General features: G+C 39.9%; 1 protein-coding gene across 1 annotated transcript in view; it reads left to right on the forward strand.

Moving 5' to 3' along the window:
* The window catches only part of RYR2 (ryanodine receptor 2), a 727841-nt gene that overhangs the window by 676886 nt on the left and 31586 nt on the right, over positions 1–19369 (forward strand). Inside the window, exons 92-99 of the mRNA XM_060096737.1 lie at positions 1805–3102; positions 3924–3991; positions 6242–6389; positions 9363–9449; positions 10220–10438; positions 11939–12069; positions 13365–13407; positions 16543–16676. Of these exons, the coding sequence (XP_059952720.1) occupies positions 1805–3102; positions 3924–3991; positions 6242–6389; positions 9363–9449; positions 10220–10438; positions 11939–12069; positions 13365–13407; positions 16543–16676 (2128 nt within the window). The remainder of the gene's footprint in view (positions 1–1804; positions 3103–3923; positions 3992–6241; positions 6390–9362; positions 9450–10219; positions 10439–11938; positions 12070–13364; positions 13408–16542; positions 16677–19369) is intronic.

The raw sequence follows: 19369 nt of genomic DNA on the forward strand, positions 1-19369 counted from the left end.
CCACCAAGTCTAGTGGCGGCCTAGTCCTCCCAATACATGCCTCTCTCTCCGGTTTTCATTCTCGCGCTTTTCTCTTTTCAACTTACTTTCCTTTGCTACTGCATTTCTTTTCTGTCTCAGACAGTAAACGTAGTAGGTAAGAGCTTGGGTTCTGAGATCTGCCACCAACGCCCGCATCCCACTTTCCCACGCAGGCAGCGTGACCCTGACACAAGTTACGTCTCCATTTTTCACTTTCCTCCTCTGTGAAATGGGGCTCATGATAGGCTGATGCAAGAATTCAGTGAAATCATGTGAATACGACCAAAGAAAATTAAAAATGTTTGCTATTATGTTCCTTGTCCTTTTTTTTTTCTTAAATCCTTCCTAATTCCTCTCTCTGTTTCTTAGCCTGCCCTGCACTGCACAGCTATACTTTGACTAATTAAGGCAGTAGGCACACCTTGCGCTAGGACTTCAACGATGCAGCACTTGCTCGAAACCCTTAGTTGGCAGCCACTTTATACCCTTTGAGCACAGGATCCTTTTCCCATGACCTCAATTCAAGTTTTAGTCTAAATAATAATAACACCACAACCGTAATAACTGCAACAGGAACTGCAGGAATGACAACTTAAATTTAACCTCGTTTAATATGCCAGCTGCTGGTTTAAGTACTTTTTCATCCTAATATCAGGTTTATGAATTGCATAGTAATATTATCACTGTTTTGCAAATGAGGAAACTGAGTGCAGAGAGGCTAAGAAGTCTGCCCAGGTAGCTCAGCTAACAGATGGTGGGACCTGGATTCAAATCCCAATAGCATGGCTCCTGAGCCTATGCTCTTAACCCTGGTGTTTAATGCTTCACAAATGCACTCAACAAACCCCTCACCATGCATCTTTTTCCTGATGCATGTCTTCATGTTACATATCAAGCTCTGTTCATGGAATAAAAGCATTCGATGACTATACCTTAGGATAACATTTCGTTTCCTCAAGCTTATCCATAATCTGCCATTTTCTAATTATAAACATTCTGGACCATGAAGAAATGCAGAGAGATCTTTCACATTTTAAATCAGAAAGAGCATCTAATTTGCTCTCAGCAGATCTGTTTAAAATCCAGGCCTTAGCCCTCAATAATCATGTCACGGCCAGCACATTAATTTAACCTTGCCAAACCTCAGTTTTCTCAATAATAAAATCAGAATTAATAAAAAGTACCTGCCTCACAGACATATGAACATGAAATCAGGTAACGTTTACGAGCAGTGACATTTCAACCCAAAAGGTCTGTGCAAACACTCATTTTTATTATTAAAATGAGATTGTATTTCAGTTTCTGGCTTTAGGATAATATAAATGTTTGCCCTATTTTTTTTTAATCCTAAAACACGTTGCTTTTTTTTAATCCTAAAACACAATTAGAAGAAAAAAATGTCAGCTTTTCTTCACATATTGTTTTATGTGCGTTAGTCTAATTACTTTGTAAATATGCTTTTGCTTGTGTTCATGTAATGACTCTTTGAAACTAGAGTTTACAAGTAATTACTCATCTTTTCCTTCGTACATTGGAAGATAAACAAGGAGCTATCTTTGATTCAGATGTCATATAAGATTTATATTGTTATTTTCTCTATAGACACTGGGTTTTTTTAGACATTTTAAGATGTTTAATATTTATCTGCACAAATTAGCGACAGCTTATACAACTGGACCAGTTTACAATTAATTCACAGTAACGTACACTAGCTTCTATCCAGCTTAGACACCGGTTTTATCGGGCATGTTCATTTTGAGCCAATGCAGTTCTTTACCCCCAGGCAATGTCGTTAATGGCACCATCGGCAAACAGATGGTTGATATGCTCGTGGAATCTTCCAACAACGTGGAGATGATTCTCAAATTTTTTGACATGTTTTTAAAACTCAAGGACTTGACATCTTCTGACACCTTTAAAGAGTATGACCCAGATGGTAAGGGAGTCATTTCCAAGAGGGACTTCCACAAAGCGATGGAGAGCCATAAGCATTACACCCAGTCCGAGACTGAATTTCTGCTGTCCTGCACAGAGACGGATGAAAACGAAACCCTGGACTACGAGGAATTTGTCAAACGGTTCCACGAGCCTGCCAAGGACATCGGCTTCAACGTGGCAGTGCTTCTGACAAACCTCTCTGAACACATGCCCAACGACACCCGGCTGCAGACCTTCCTGGAATTGGCCGAGAGTGTCCTGAATTACTTCCAGCCCTTTCTGGGCCGCATCGAGATCATGGGCAGTGCCAAGCGCATCGAGAGGGTTTACTTTGAAATCAGTGAGTCTAGCCGAACCCAGTGGGAGAAGCCCCAGGTCAAGGAGTCCAAACGGCAATTTATATTTGATGTGGTCAACGAAGGGGGAGAAAAAGAGAAGATGGAGCTCTTCGTGAACTTCTGTGAGGACACCATATTTGAGATGCAGCTCGCAGCTCAGATCTCGGAGTCGGACTTGAACGAGAGGTCAGCGAATAAAGAGGAGAGCGGGAAGGAGAAGCCAGAGGAGCAGGGGCCGAGGACGGGTTTCTTTTCCATCGTGACGGTCACGTCGGCCCTGTTTGCCCTCAGGTATAATATCTTGACCCTTATGCGGATGCTCAGCTTAAAGAGCCTGAAGAAGCAGATGAAGAAGGTGAAGAAGATGACAGTGAAGGACATGGTCACGGCCTTCTTTACGTCCTACTGGGGGGTTTTTATGAGCCTCCTGCACTTCGTAGCGAGTGTCTTCAGAGGCTTCTCCCGCATCGTCGGCAGCCTCCTGCTGGGAGGAAGCCTGGTGGAAGGTGCGAAGAAGATCAAGGTGGCGGAGCTCTTGGCCAACATGCCAGACCCCACGCAGGATGAGGTTCGAGGAGACGGGGAGGACGGGGAGAGGAAAGCCATGGAAGGCGCCCTGCCCAACGAAGATCTGACGGACTTAAAGGAACTGACCGAGGAGAGTGACCTGCTTTCCGACATCTTTGGCTTGGACCTGAAGCGAGAAGGCGGGCAGTACAAACTGATTCCTCATAATCCCAATGCTGGCCTGAGCGACCTCATGAGCAACCCCGTCCCTATCCCCGAGGTGCAAGAAAATTTCCAGGTAACTTACCTCCAGTCACAGCAGCTCTCTGGACTTCAGGTGGGCACGATAAGTGAACTTCTTGACATCAGCTGTCTTGCTAGTGCCAGGGTGGTTTTCGGTACGTGACTTGACTTGCCAAAGAGGAATGGCTTTTTTAGTTAGGTGGAGCTAGCGTTTTGTGAAGGTTCCTTATAAATTATTAAGTTAAACTATGAAAGGACGAGCTGAAGTATTCACCCTCCTGTCATTAGGCAATTGAACGATAATCATTCCATCCACAAATATTTTATGAGGATTGGCCAGGTGTCTGATACCACTGGGTATCATAGCAAATTAAAAGAAATGTAAGATGTGCTCACTGCTTTCAAGCTGCCTTAAAGAGTTTATTAGAAAGCTAAAAGACTCATGAAAAAGTTAGAAAATTATTAAGTGGTAAGTAGCATAGGCAGCAGACAGTAGAGGTTACCTGTGTTGAGAAAATGGAAACCTCAGTATAGCTTGGAGTAGTTAGATGAGACTTAAGCAGTGGAATTTAAGTTGGTGTTGGAGGGTGAGTAGGATTTGAGTAGGTGACTGAGGGAAAGAAGGTAGTTGTGAAATAAGAAAAGTGGGAAGGAGCTCAGAAAGTTGGTACCTACTGCTAGCCTGGTAGGTAAGTGCGGAGAAGGGGGGAATGCGTGGACCAGTAGAAGAAAGGGCACACATAGCAGCTTTATCTCAATAGAGACAGGAGGGTATCATTTATAGGTTACAGTTTGACACAGGGTCACGGGGCTCCCTAAACTCATTCAAAAGTGATGTGTAATCCTGCTTCTCTTTTCCCCATTGACTCATCCAAGGAACAGAAGGCAAAAGAAGAAGAAAAGGAAGAAAAAGAAGAAAGCAAATCCGAACCTGAGAAAGCCGAGTAGGTGTAGTTGCTGTATCCTTTCCTTTATTTTAGTGTCTTTCACTCGTCCTCTCTCTTCAGGGGATGCAGTGGAGACTCTCAGGCTGCAGGAGGACATCTGTCATCCTAGTGGAGAGCCTCAGCCCCTGGGCAGGGATAAGCGTAGACCACCCACCCACCCTGGGGGCCACTCCCACCTCTTTCTTGTGCCATGAGGATTCTGTTTGTGTGTTTCTCTCTCAGCAGAAAAGACTTCAGTGATTCCGTGTGATGCTCTCTGCAAGATGACTGACGGCTGTAGTTCTCTGTTTAAAATCGAGCATCTATTCTGTCCTTGTAAAGAAGGGAGGGGACAAACGTTCTGAATGCCGTGGCACAGAATTCTTGGGGCATGGTGGTCCTCAACGCACAGTCCTAGGGCCACCTGTGTAAAAACTACCTGGAGAGTCTGTTAAAGACACAGATTCCTAGGCCCCAGCACAGGTTTTTTAATCAGCAGGTCTGGGACCCAGGAAACTTCATTTTCAGCAATATTCCTGGTGCTATGGATCACAGTTATAAATGCAACAATGAGAAATAAAGAGCTGCCTATGAAGCAATGAAAATTTATAATTTCCTCATAACACTGGCTTTCTGTTAATTGAAACCTACATCTTTCCCCAAGTTTACATAGTTTTATATGCACATTTTTAACAATTGGGGAAATCAAATTTTTAAGTGCCTATAGTGCACCTGTAGCATTCTCATGTAGCATTTTATTTTTCTCCTCTATTCTGTTACTGCCTTTGGCCTGTTTTCATTGCCTGTTCTGTTTTTTCTTCTTTTTTTTTTTTTTAGAATAGCAAATGTTTATTTAGAATTGTGTTAATTTAGTTATAGCTATAAAAGTAAAACATTAAATGATATAACTCAGAAATAGTTCTTATTTCTAATGTTATATTTCATGGAAAACAGTTTAACTTTTTCACATGCCTACTTGACATCACTTGAGTCACCTTTTGAATAACAACACTTTTTTCAGGGAAAATCATTTTTATTTCCAAGTTATTTGAGACAGAAAATTTTAAAGAGTTTTGTTATTAGAAATTTTCAAACATACACAAAAGAGAGAATGTTATAATGCACCCCATATACCCATCACCAAGTTTTACTAATTATTAACATTTTGCTAATTTTGTTTCATCTAGGTTTTCTCCTGCCTACCCTCCCTACCATAGACACACACACATATTTTGGGGCCTCCTGTACAACAAGTTGCTTTAAAGAAAATACTAGACACCATGTTATTTCACCCATAAATATCTTGTATACATTTCTAATTGCTAAGGACTTTTTAAAAAACATAATTATCATGCCATTATTTATACTTAACAAAATTTGCAATTATTCTCTAGTACCGTCTAATACCCGCTAAATATTTAAGCTTCTTTAGTTGTCTGAAAAGGGTATTTTTACAGTTGGTTTGTTTGAATTAGGCTTCAAACAAGGGCCACAGTTGTGTTTTGTACAGTCAGCACTGTTCATTGTCATAGACCTTGAACTGTTGAATCAGTTGTAAAAATGGCCACATAAGTGACTATTATAGTGAAATGCAGACAAATGTAACAGGGCATGACAGTCATTTCAATGGCAACTCTTTAACGTTAAAATAATGTTTGACCGCATATGAGTTAAGTATGGGTTATGTTATGGGTTACATATCTGTGACTACACATATACATAAATATACTTCCATGAAGCCTTGGTATTTTGCACCTAGAGGGGTTTAGGTATCAAATTTCAGTGCTTCTAATTTCATTATTTTCTGCAAAATTAAGGTATTGACATCCTTTATACATGTGAACAACCAAATGCGTACGCCTCTGATTTTAAATCCTAGTAGCCTGAACATTGAAATAAGAATTTAAAAATAAGGTATGTTAAAAAGTAGCAGCCAAAAAAAGTCTCCATTGTTATTCTTTGATTTAAATATTTTACTCTACACTTGGAAAGGAATATGCTAGGTATAGATACAAAGATACTTGAAGCCTGTAAAATGTCCTATAGATTTGAACTTCACAGAAATTATCCATCTGTAGGGGGCTATGATAAGCAAGAAGTCCTACCCCTAATTCTAAAGTTCTGAATATCATAATTCATTGGAAGAGATATCAGTTATTAAAACTGATACTATGATTTAAATATTTGTTCGTTTGTATATTTTGGCACAAAACCTGTTCAGTTCTTTAGTTTATGGATGGCTTATTTTTCATTCATTTGTGTCCGTAGGGGAGAAGATGGAGAAAAAGAAGAAAAAGCCAAAGAAGATAAGGGTAAACAAAAATTGAGGCAGCTCCACACACACAGATATGGAGAGCCAGAAGTTCCTGAGTCAGCATTCTGGAAGAAAATCATAGCCTATCAACAGAAACTTCTAGTAAGATGTTTTAAAATGAATGTTGTTACTGATATACTGTGAGATCATAATCATTCGGGTGCAGTAAATACGCATTGACGTTCACTTGGGTCAGCCCTGCACGTATGTTGTATTTGCCCATCTTAGTGTTTATATGTTAAAATGAATGCCTTGGTCCACGGCTCCCTGTCATCAAACACATAACCTCTGCACACATTCACATGAGGGTCCACTTGATTTAGTGACTGCCAGTGCCTTCCTACAAGGACTTCAGGGCAAGTCAATAAACATAACCCCGGGGCTCCGTCTTTGAAGAACACTATGTAAGGCTCTGCCATACATTATAGCAAAGAATACCTTCTAGGGGACAAGTAATTCATATTGATGTTCCAGAGTGGGGTTAGTCAGCCTTTCTAGAACATCGCCCTTTCATTAAAATTCCAGTTATAAAAATATTAATGCAGTGAGCCAACTCTCCATTGATAATAAGAAGGTCTATTCCAAATTCTTCTTTAAGTGGAAATAAGTAAATAAATGAAAGAACAAAGAGGGAGAAGACAGTTCTTTATGTAGTGTCCTAAACATTCAGTGGAAATGCTCTCCCAATTAATAAAATATATACTTGTACGTGGAAAACAAAGAAAGGAGATGTAGTTCTCTCTTCCTATTCATACAGGATGGAATTGTTAAAAATTTTGTTTGAAAGGCCTCTTATATGTGTATGTATGTATATGTGCATAAATATTATATATAATTTTTTCAAGCAGGAAAAGACTGGGAGATGAATGTCTAGAATAAACCTGTAAGAGGTACTGACCAATAATGTCAGACCTAGAAATGATGAGCAACACTCCATCATACGGCCATTTGAAAGGCAAAATCATACTTAGCCTTTGGGAAAAACATAGACAAGAAACTCATGTAGTATAGAACTTCACCTGTAAGGGAAATGGATTGTTCTCAGTGGTGATATGTTCTAACTGCTTATGCGTAAGTGTATATATGACACATTTTTTAGAACGTATACAAATATATTTTTTAAGGAATAGTTTGACCTATATTTTCTTAAACTACCTTGTATGTGACTATATTATTTAATACAGAGAACACAGATGCTTCTGAGGCAACTCTGGATAACCACTGGTTTGATGCGTTGTCACGGTGGACGTGGCTGCAGGTGTGGTCTGGGCGTGGTAGAGGGGGCGAGGCTGCACAGCCACTGTAATACGCTGCAGCCGGGCCCCTGGGTTCCTGAAGAGTATGTGTAACTGCAGCTGAGTAAAGCGCATAATTCAGATTTCCTTCCATCCTTCTGTCTCAGAGGTCACAGTTTCTACTTTCCTGCTTCTCTTGCAGTATGACTTTCTCTGTTCACCTGCTTGCATGCACCAGCCTAATCATGACCACACCAGCTGCCACAGGCCCCTTGTGACCCGAGTCTTCGTGACCTCCCAGCTCAGATAACCAGGGTACCTAACTCCGACCTATGACCCAGTCCCACCTTCCACGGAGAACCAATGTGACTGACCCGGTTTGGATGTGGTGGCCAGCTTTGGTCCTATAAATGGTGGCAGAAAAGTCAGGGTCATGTGTGGGGAGATGACACCATCAAAATGGGCTGTGTCCACAGAGAGGGATAACTAACGAGATGTCATTTTGCTATGGCCTTATGATGCTAAAGCCCCTGGCATATCCGGGTAGATACTTTATAGTCATCTCCCACTTAATATTAAAACAAATTCTTGGTATGCCCCATAACCTTTTTCCTTAAACCCACTTCTCCTCGAAGTGTTTTGTACTTTTTCCCCTCATAGCTCAAAAAATAGAACCAACCATTTACTTGGTTGCTCAGACCCCCAAATCCAGAATTATCATCTCTGAGTCCTCTCTTTCTTTCCTACCTCAGATACAACCCGACAATAATTCTTCTCGGCTCTCTCCTCCAGATATACGCAGAGTCTGCCCAGTACTTACCACCTCCACAGCCACCACCTGGTCCAAGCCACCACCAGCAACATCATCTCTTCTTGCATCCTGCAGTCACTTTCTAACTCGTCTCCTGCCTTCCATGCTTGCCTCCAATCTATTTTATACTCAGTAGCTGGAAAATCATCTTTCAGATCATCTGATTGCATCAGCCCTCTTCAGCTCCTCCAAGAGCTTGCCATCCCATGTAGAATAAAATAATAATTCCAGTGATATTAACAAGAGTAATGACTAACTTCCCCTATAGTAACTTACCTAATCCTCATAGCAAACTTATGAGACAGGTTTTGTTGTTATTCCCACTTTACAGGTGAGAAAAATGATGCTACAAGAATGATTTAAGTCTCTCGCCCACATCCCACAGTGAGTCAGTGGTGAGGTCAGGCTTTATGCCCAGGCAGTGTGGTCCCAGCAATCAGACACTGAACCACTGTGCTATAAGGGGCAACAGACTTTTTATCAGAGGGCTACAGAACCCTGTCCCCCGCTCACCTCTCTGACCTCATTCCCTCCCACTCTCCCCTCCTCTCACTGCGCTACCTCTTCACTATCCGTCAAACACACCAGCATCACCTGGAACTCAGGACCTTTGCCCTCCAAGCTCTTTCTCTGACATTCCCGTCCCCAGCTGTTCATTTGATTGCCGTCCAGTGGCATCCAGGCCGCAGCTCAAATGTCACCTCCTTAGATAGACCTTCTCTGACCACCTGTCTGAATAGCGCCCCTGTTCCCTAAGTCCTTAACCTGATGGATTTTTCTTCATAACATTTAACATTCCCTGAAATTACGCTTTTTATCTGTGAGTGTGCTTCTTTATTATGTCTCCTCCGTGGTGCTTTACGTCGTAAAGCTTGGTGCTTTACATCGATAGCACCAAGCATGGGACTTGAAACCCAGTGGGCCTTCAACAAATAGTTTTGGGTAAATGCATGAATGCTTTATTTCAGTTGTCTGCAAATTTCAAGTCTCTCGATTCAATGACCTTTTAATAATTTTTTTCACCTTCAGAACTATTTTGCTCGCAACTTTTACAACATGAGAATGTTAGCCTTATTTGTCGCGTTTGCAATCAATTTCATCTTGCTCTTTTATAAGGTATGTACATCTTAGTCTTTTAATAACCAATATGAAAGACTGAATTGAATGTAAAAATTTCAGAGATCCACTAGTGAGCACATCAAAACCGATTCTGAAATGTATTTGATGAAAATGAAAACCTGAATCTCAGGCACATTGCTGACTGTCTAGTACAGCAGGGATAGATTTGCTCCTTCACACTAGGTGAGAAATGCCCCCACTGAAGAATGTTGGATTTGCAGAGGATCTACCCACAGTACTCAGAGTCTAATTTGGCTGAATATCTCACTTGTTACTGTATCTGGGTGTGGCGTATCTGTATTGTATTAAATTCTTTTGATCACTGAGAAGGCAGCTTAGCCATCTAATTATTTCCTGCATGCACTGGAATCCTCATGTCTGGGTAAATTAGAGGGAATTTTTAAAATTTGTTCATTATTTGTCATTATTTTTTTCTATTGAAGTATAGTTGATTTATAATACTGTGTTAGTTTCAGTCATACAACAAAGTGACTCAGTTATATATATATATTTGTTATATTTTTATATATTTTTTTCTCTACATATATATATATATATATGTATCATATGTTCTTTTTCAGATTCTTTTCCATTATAGGTTATTACAAGATACTGAAAAAGCTATCTTTTTTAGCCTTTGCTTTTAGTCTTTTCATCGTGCAGTGGTTTCACATCCAGCTATTTGCTAAGACTGGGTTTCCATTGTTTCTTGTTTACCCTGATGTCAGAGGAAGTGAACTGACTGTACTTTAAATGATTTGAATCAGGTCTCCACTTCTTCTGTGGTTGAAGGAAAGGAGCTCCCCACTCGCAGTTCAAGTGAAAATGCCAAAGTTAGCAGCCTGGACAGCAGCTCGCCTAGAATCATTGCAGTTCACTACGTGCTGGAGGAGAGCAGCGGCTACATGGAGCCCACGCTGCGTATCTTAGCCATTTTGCATACGGTTATCTCTTTCTTCTGCATCATTGGATACTACTGCTTGAAAGTAAGATAGTAAGGCACCAAGGAACCTGTGTGTGTCCGCGTGTGTGTGTGTCTGTTGCACGTTGGACTTCTGGGGAAGCAGATTCTGAAATGGAAATTACATACACATAGTTTATTAGGGGATGTTCCATAAACACCTGCGGGGCAAGGGGAGGAAGCAGCATGGAGGGAAGGGAAAAGTGGGGCTACAGTACAGACCCAACAGGGCACATCACAGGTCTCTGTTCTGAAGTTGAGATGCCCCCTTCAGGGTAGCCCTGGGCTGGGGCATTGGAGCTGGGCCTTTAGAGCTCCCTGGTGACGAGTCACTGGATGCAGGCTGCCCTGGGAAGGGGATGTGGCTGTCACATTGTAGTTTTCTCGCACATGTCAGTAATTATTCACATATAGCCAATTTCACCTATAATTTGACCCCACAGAAGTGACCACCCACTATGTCTCCTAGCAGTGCCCAGTGTAGTAGAAGTTCTAGAAATACATCATATTGGACCTCTGAGAGTCATTTTGATTGTTTTGTTATTAGGTATGTATCTCTCGCTATCCTTGGCAGAAATGCTTCACTGTTTGTAACGTCACCCGGAAAATAATGGAGCTCCATCCCTAGATCCTTACCAAGGGAGCACTATAGTTTGGTGAATAGAACTCAAGATAGTCTCTCTGAGTGCTCAGGGCTGCCCATCACCTTTGCAAACCTCTTTATCTTTTCCTAGCATGACACCTTTTTACTGCAGGGCTTTTATTTCACTGTGCCCTGCTTCGGATTGGGGAGCTTCTAGAAGACTTTTGAAAACCCAGGGTCCAGGGTAAAAGACTAGAGTGTAAAGTTTTTTTCAGAAACTCCTCTACCTCCCTTTGTTTCCCTTGTTTTATTGGGGGGGGGAGAGGGGATATTCTTGGATACTTCCAGAATGTCTGCATCTTTTTTGCATCTGTGCCTTGTGTAAAACCTGTCCATATGAAAAGGGAATCAGTAAATTCTGGAGACATTCTGGCAAACTGACAAAGATTTTTGCTGATGTTGAAATTAAAATTTATTTCAAAATAGCATATGGGCATGCTGAGCATGGAATTATTAAAGAGATTTCTCAAATAAAACTAAAAATTTTTTAGAAGTATGCATTTTGGAACATTAGTGCTATGTTTTATTGCATCCATATATATTATATATATGTATATATGTAATATGCAAAAGAAAAGCAATTTTGTATAATCTTTTTCTCTTTAATATTTAAAATTGATTTCATTAGTGCAATTATTTATGAACATCTATGTGTTTAAAACCATATGCATATATATAATATCTATACTGTCTTTTGTTTCTCGAAAACCTCTAGACGCCTCCTTTTGCCTAAATATAGCTGATTGATTTTCACTCAATTTTTACCTTCCTGGAAGTAACATGGGAAATATTTCTTTCCAAAAGCTGTTTTGTAAAGATAGTGACCCCAAGAGATGCTAGTAAACCTAAATTAATTTTAACATGTTTATTTTTCAAATGTAGGTCCCACTGGTTATTTTTAAGCGAGAAAAAGAAGTAGCTCGAAAATTGGAATTTGATGGGCTTTATATTACAGAACAGCCTTCAGAAGATGATATTAAAGGCCAGTGGGATAGACTCGTAATCAACACACAGTGAGTAAAGAATGAGATGAGACATTTCTGTGCTCAAAAATTTCAAGACATACTTTGCCGGAGTTCTTGCAGATTTATCAAAAGTTTAGCAGAGGTGAATAACAGTTATATATTCAGCCAAGAAAATCAAAGACTAAGCTCCATCAGTCTCTTAATGGATGCCATCAATTTTTGCCCTCTGTGTTCTGAATTCCTCCATCAAAAATGGCTTTGAGTCCATTTCCACAGCACTGATGGAACATAACAACATCCATTACTCAGTGTTCAGGGAAGTGTGTAGCTGGAGGTGCATAACCTGCAGTGTGGGGTTATCTCATCTAAAAGCATAGAGGAAGCCAAAATTATTCATTAAGGAAGGAGTTGTAGCATTAAAGGCAAAAATATTGAATTTCACACTTTTAATCTAAGTTGGAAATTTTCAGTTGGTATCATCCAGAGGCGAAGCATATAACTAGCTAAACATTATGACATGTAAAATATAAGACAGAAAAACAAATACTTTTCTTTATACTAATTATTTCGCCTTGTGAGGTCTAGATCCAAACTACTAGCTGCTGCTGCAGATAAAAATCCATCACAAAAGTCTAATTTTACACTATTAGAGGTATTAGTGATACAATATTTTTCTGTAGTTTGTACTACTCGAGTGAAATAGCTTCTTTTTATTATGATTAGTTTTGCTTATTCTTAAAAAGTTATGATTTCTAATAAGTTCTGGGTTTCCAAATGGGGATGATTTGTTTGTGTGTTATAAATGTTTACTCTAAATGCTCAATATTTTGTTTAGCAACTCTAAATTGAATCACGTCTGTCCCCTTAGGTGAACTCTATATTAGTTAAGATGCTGGAGTCATGTGATGGTATTATGCTCAGTTTCCTTAAGGATAACTAGTGGGAATGAGATTTTTTTTACTTCCTAGGAAAAACAGTGACAGTTTTAGATACTTTAATTTTTAAAGACAATTGACAAAGAAATGTATACATTAACACATTATACATAAAGAAAAAATATAACAAGACTGCTTATTAATAAATATGCTCATATTTGTCTCCATTACAATATTAGCCCATAGTCTCTTTTGTGATTTACATGTATATATTAACATTTAACATTTAAAATACTTATGATAGAAAAATGATGGGATAAGATGGGGGAAATTCATTGTAATTTTTGTGAATGGAAGAATGTATGTTTACATATTATTTTAAGTATTTTGTTTATTCCAAAAAATATATTGTTATTTATCATTTTTTAAAATTATACTATTTTATTTCTATGCTTTTATATCTTTTAGGTCATTTCCCAACAACTACTGGGACAAATTTGTTAAAAGAAAGGTAATACTACTTAGAGGGCTTAAATTTTCTATTATTTTCCTAAAGTGCAATTCAGATTTGAATTTGCTGTGGCTCATATGTGGGCTGAGATATTGAGGCATGCTTTGTCTGTTAATGTCATTTCAAAATGGAAATAGGATTCAATATGAATTTCAAAAATTTCATAAGAGACCCATACTCTGCAGCTAAAAAAATAAATAAGCATTGCTCACCCACCTGTCATCTGACTCAGGTGACTAAACAGTGCTCAGTCTGTACATTAACAAGAATTGGTAAGAATATTCTCTGAGATTGTTCGGGTAACTGAAATTGACTAAAGGCTCTTTTTCTGTTAAGACAGCTAAGTCACCAGGGCTGGGATCCTCCCTTACAATAAAAAAGTAAAGTCGTTGTATAACAACAAAGGACTGAATTTTATTTACTTTTATATAAACTTCAAAGTCCTTTTTATTTTGATAAAGTTTTATTCTTCTGATGCACACTGTATCAGAGCGTGATAGAAAGAATACAAATAGGAGTTCAGCTACGGACTCTGGCACCTATGTCGGCTCTGGTTTCAAGACACAAGGATTATCTCTGCTCTTCCTACCACACAGGATTTAATGTAGGTCACTTTTTTTTTTTTTTTTTTTTTTTTTTTTTTGCGGTTCGCGGGCCTCTCACTGTTGTGGCCTCTCCTGTTGCGGAGCACAGGCTCCGGACGCGCAGGCTCAGCGGCCATGGCTCACCAGCCCAGCTGCTCCGCGGCATGTGGGATCTTCCCGCACCGGGGCACGAACCCGTGTCCCCTGCATCAGCAGGCGGACTCTCAACCACTGCACCACCAGGGAAGCCCTGTAGGTCACTTTTTAAAAATATATATATAATAATGCATGTATCAGTACTTGTACATTGTAAAATACAGTAATCATTATTTTGTAGCTCCTTCTTTTTTTTTTTTTTTTTTTTTTTTGCGGTATGCGGGCCTCTCACTGTTGTGGCCTCCCCCGTTGCGGAGCACAGGCTCCGGACGCGCAGGCTCCGGACGCGCAGGCTCAGCGGCCATGGCTCACGGGCCCAGCCGCTCCGCGGCATATGGGATCCTCCCAGACCGGGGCACGAACCCGTATCCCCTGCATCGGCAGGCGGACTCTCAACCACTTGCGCCACCAGGGAGGCCCTGTAGCTCCTTCTTATTCCTTGAACCCTCCAATTGCCAAACTGAATCACTTCATGCCACGTACCATAACGAGTTGTAGCTCCAGTGTATATGGTCTAGGGTGAATGGCCACAAATATCTGCTGAATGAAGTGGTCTTTTTCCCTTTGATTCCACCAGTTGAGAACTACTCATAGAGTGGCTGGGGATTAGCAACTGCAAATTTTTTGTTACCAATCTGAGGAGAGTTTGCCAAGAATTTAAATCAAGTACATTATTTAAAATGAAGCACATTAAAAAAAAAACAGAAACAAAATAAACCAAAAAAACCCCAAGACTTCCTAGTTGGAAGAAGCAGTGTGTTTGTTGATTTTCATTTTGGTGCAAGTTTTTGTCCCCTTGTGACCACAGAGTAGTAGCACTGCGCGAATGCAGATGAGTGCATCCAAATTAGGCCAGAGCTCTGAAAGAATAATTTTTAAGTAATATAAAATAGATAATTTGAATATTTTATGCTTATTAATTATTTAACAGTATAAAGAAGCAGCTTCTAAGTTATTAAAGCAAGAGTTTCTCTGAAGGACACGATATATCTAGAGTCAAATAAATACAGATTGTAATTGCAGTTGAGACAATCCATAGCATTCCTGCTCTGAGGTCCAGTTTGTTCTCCTGGGCGAGAATACAACCCCTAAAGAACTCCCACTCAGACCAGACCAGCCCATTTTCAGTGCTGTGAGAATAATGGAAAACAAATTGTTTTAATGAACCTAAATAGTGTACCTTCATAGGCTTTTTAACTACTGTTGCTCTTTTATGTTTTCTTTTAATTTACCTGATTGTATACATTCAGAAAAGCTCATTTTTATTTCTGCTAATCCTTTCTTTCTATCTATTTATGTATTTTTCCTTCATCCACTCTAATGTTTTACTTTAACGTTCCCCCTCCTCTTTCGCTGGTTCTCAGTTTGTTTCTCCTATATGCCTGTTCCTTGCTTTCTTTTTCCTCTCTTGCTGCCAGTTCTCTCTCCTTCTGCGTTTCTTTCATTACTTTTCCTGTTGCCTCCATTTTCAATGACGTGCGGGATCCTCATGGTATATAAACTGTAGGCCAAGAGTCGCTATATCAGAGACAGAGGTACTGAGCTCACAGGTGATCTGTTAGCCCATGTCTAAGCCCTGATCTAAAAACCCAACATCTGGGCAAAGCCCAGACAAATGTGACAGAAGAGAGAGGGGCAAGGAAGCCAAGGGGGGGTTGCAAGGAAGTGATTCTAATGATGGACAAGGAATCCATTCTAGGTAAGAATTAAACTGAGGACCTGTGGATGGTGACAGGACTCCAGGTTCAGGTGTTATTGAAGAATGGCTGGAGTCAGGATACTATGGGGGGAGTTGAATGTTTGCCTTGGAGACCACAGAGGGGATACCAGCATGTCATGGGCAGCCCAGTGGCATGCCGTGCTCTATGCAGAAGATCTTTGCTGAGAGTCAGCCTTGCCTGGATGCTTCCTCACCCCATCTCTTGCCAAGCTGAGACTGGGCATGTTACATTCTCCAAGATCAATTTCTTTATCTGCAGAGTAGGATGCTAACAACAGAAAACTTACATATTGTGACAGTCCCATGAGGGAAAAGCAAGTTAGACCTTTTAGCATAATTCCTGGCACAGAGTATGAACTTGGTAGCAGTTACTTTATTCCATTTTCTCCCACCTCTTTACACATTTACTTGAGCCCATCCTCTTTTTTGCCTGCCTTTCTCTCTTGCATAAGAAATCTTGTTCTTCAGCTAGGCATTATTTAAAACGCTATAAGTTCACTAAGACCTTAAGCAGTGTGATCACAGAACATGAGCTGTTAAGTTAGATGTTTAAGTGAACTTGAAAGTAAGACCGATATATACTATGTATAAAAATAATTAGATGTTTGTATGTGCATATACAGATGAGATTACTTAATGATGGAGGCCAGTAAAATGCTTTTTTTCTTGCCCCAGGTTATGGATAAATATGGAGAGTTCTATGGCCGAGACAGAATCAGCGAGTTACTTGGCATGGACAAAGCTGCCCTGGACTTCAGCGATGCCCGGGAAAAGAAGAAGCCAAAGAAAGACAGCTCCCTGTCAGCCGTGTGAGTGTTAATTCTGCTCTATCCAAGGTCTAGGTGGAAAGGAGGAAAAAGTAATACACTTCTGAACTTGCTAGTGCGTTGATTTCCTTTCCTTCAGTGTCAGAGGAGTAGAGATGAGAGAAGCAGAGAATATATAAAGTCTGCTTCTGTACTTCTGGGTATTTTTGCACTATGGAATCAGTAGATTTAATCTATTAATTTTTGAAGGTGACTTTTTCATTATTTACATAAAGCAAGAAAAAAAGATTTATCAATTTGCCTTTTTATCCCTAAATGCCACTTAAGTTGAAGTCAAAGATGCAAAAGCATAATATTTGACTTGTTAATGCTTCCTGTTTGAAAAGAAGTTCGTTTTCTTATTTTGGAAAAGGGAGCTATGTAGACCTTTTATTAGAAATAAGTTCATATTCTTTTAATTGTTGTGTTTTATTTAAACAGCAAAGACTTGGTATGCTGAAGTACTGTGCTGTCATACTATTACTTGGAAAGTTTATTTTAAAATGAGGCACTCTTATACAGTGCTTGCATGGAATAATATATATTTAGAAGGATGTAACCAGTTGAACTGAATTCACCTGAGATTGAATTTCACATGCACGTGTAGTGTTAGTATACATATATATATATATATGTATATATATACATCTGTATCTGTCTTGCAAATTTAGTCAACTATAATTCTAGAATTGCAGTTGTGAAGCCTACAGGCTTTTAAAAATGTAATTTCTTATTGTAGCCACTTAACGATTTTAGAAAAAAACGTAATCGTTACCTTCCCTTATCTGTGTATTTAAGGTATCAGTCAATTAGGTATATGATGATTTCTCTGAAAACATAAATATTTAAGGTTCCGTAGAGCAATGTTAGTTTGTCTTAGATTTTAGCTAGCATTAAAAAACAACATTTTGGGGCTTCCCTGGTGGCGCAGTGGTTGAGAGTCCGCCTGCCGATGCAGGGGACACGGGTTCATGCCCCGGTCTGGGAAAATCCCACGTGCCGCAGAGCGGCTAGGCCCGTGAGCCATGGCTGCTGAGCCTGCGCGTCCGGAGCCTGTGCTCCGCAATGGGAGAGGCAACGGCAGTGAGAGGCCCGCATACCGCAAAACAAACAAACAAACAAAAAAAAACATTTTGGCTGATCTCTTTGGTCATATACTTTTTATCTCTCTGAAACCTTGTTAGAGCTAGTTGGGTCTTTAAAAATAATGTGAACCCAGTTCAAAAGTAGTTAGATAAGAGAATATATAGCAAGTTATGAATTTAAATTTAAAATATTACCTGAGTACTTTAAGAAAACAAATGTGGTTCTTAAAGAAATGTGGTCACTATACGTAAGATGAAACACACTTGGCAGCCCGTAGGCATTAAGGCCCTTATGTTAGAATATCACGTAAGGACTATGGTGAGAGGGGGGTTGCTGAGTTTCTTACTAGCATTTTCAGATCCCTGATAACCAATGTAGAATTAAATAGTTTTACTGAATTATGCATTTTCCATGGTCATATTTGTGACTCTAGAAAATGTCTGAAAAAACAGAAGGAAAGTTTAGACTGTTTTTTTACTATGAAGAAAGTTTTAAATTAGTGGAATTTTCCACTGTTTTACATAGTAAATGTTTGCAGGTTTGACCCCTAGCAAAGTACCAAGAAATTAATGTGGCTTTTATTAATACCTTTAAATATGGATAATAAAATTAGAAGAATAAAGATCTAGTAAATAACACACATTACTAGGAAAAAATGTACATGTAGTGTTCCTTTATTAAAGTGTTTAGAAGGATGGAGTTTTAAAAGATTATCTGTTTTCTATGAGTAGTATCTTATTGTGAACATTTGCATACAAGGATGATTCATGTATCTATGTGTGCATGTATTTATTTATCAAATACATAGGGCTTGGTATGTGCACATTTAAACAAGTGGCCAGCTCACCTCCTGGGGATAGAATAGCTGCCAGCAGCCAGAAAGCCTGCATGCTTCTTCCTGTGTGTCTTTATGGAGTGAGAGGAGAGCTTATAATCTCAAAACCATCTAGCAAAACTCCTCAGCTTCTGGCTTCTAGTTTACCCCTGAACCAAGCCCTGTGGCCAGGTTAATGCCATGCCCTGATTGGCCTAGATCAGCTGTGCTCCATCCCTGGGGGTGGAGTCAGCTCCACCCAAACAGCATCACTGCCACTACTGGTGAGAAAAGAGTATTGTATACTACAAAATACTCTTAATGCTGTTGGTAGGAAACTTGCTACCCTAATGCATGACAGGGATGGAAAACAACTAATCATAAGAACAAACTTATAAATAAAGTTAGAAACGACCATGGGAAGTTCAGACATCCTGATATCAACCCTTATTTTGTTTTGGATTGCTTTCATGGGAAATAATCATGCTCTCATGCAAATTATCCAATGGGTTTATTTTTTTTTCATCTCTTTTTTTTTTTTTTTTTTGCGGTACCCGGGCCTCTCACTGTTGTGGCCTCTCCCGTTGCGGAGCACAGGCTCCGGACGCGCAGGCTCAGCGGCCATGGCTCACGGGCCCAGCCGCTCCGCGGCACGTGGGATCTTCCCGGACCGGGGCACGAACCCGTGTCCCCTGCATCGGCAGGCGGACTCCCAACCACTGCGCCACCAGGGAAGCCCTTCATCTCTTTTTTTTAAGAAAAAGTATTCTTATATTGAAACCCATTGTAAATATTC

The sequence above is a fragment of the Mesoplodon densirostris genome, chromosome 1 (assembly GCF_025265405.1).
Source record: "Mesoplodon densirostris isolate mMesDen1 chromosome 1, mMesDen1 primary haplotype, whole genome shotgun sequence".
Taxonomy (NCBI): Eukaryota; Metazoa; Chordata; class Mammalia; order Artiodactyla; family Ziphiidae; genus Mesoplodon; species Mesoplodon densirostris.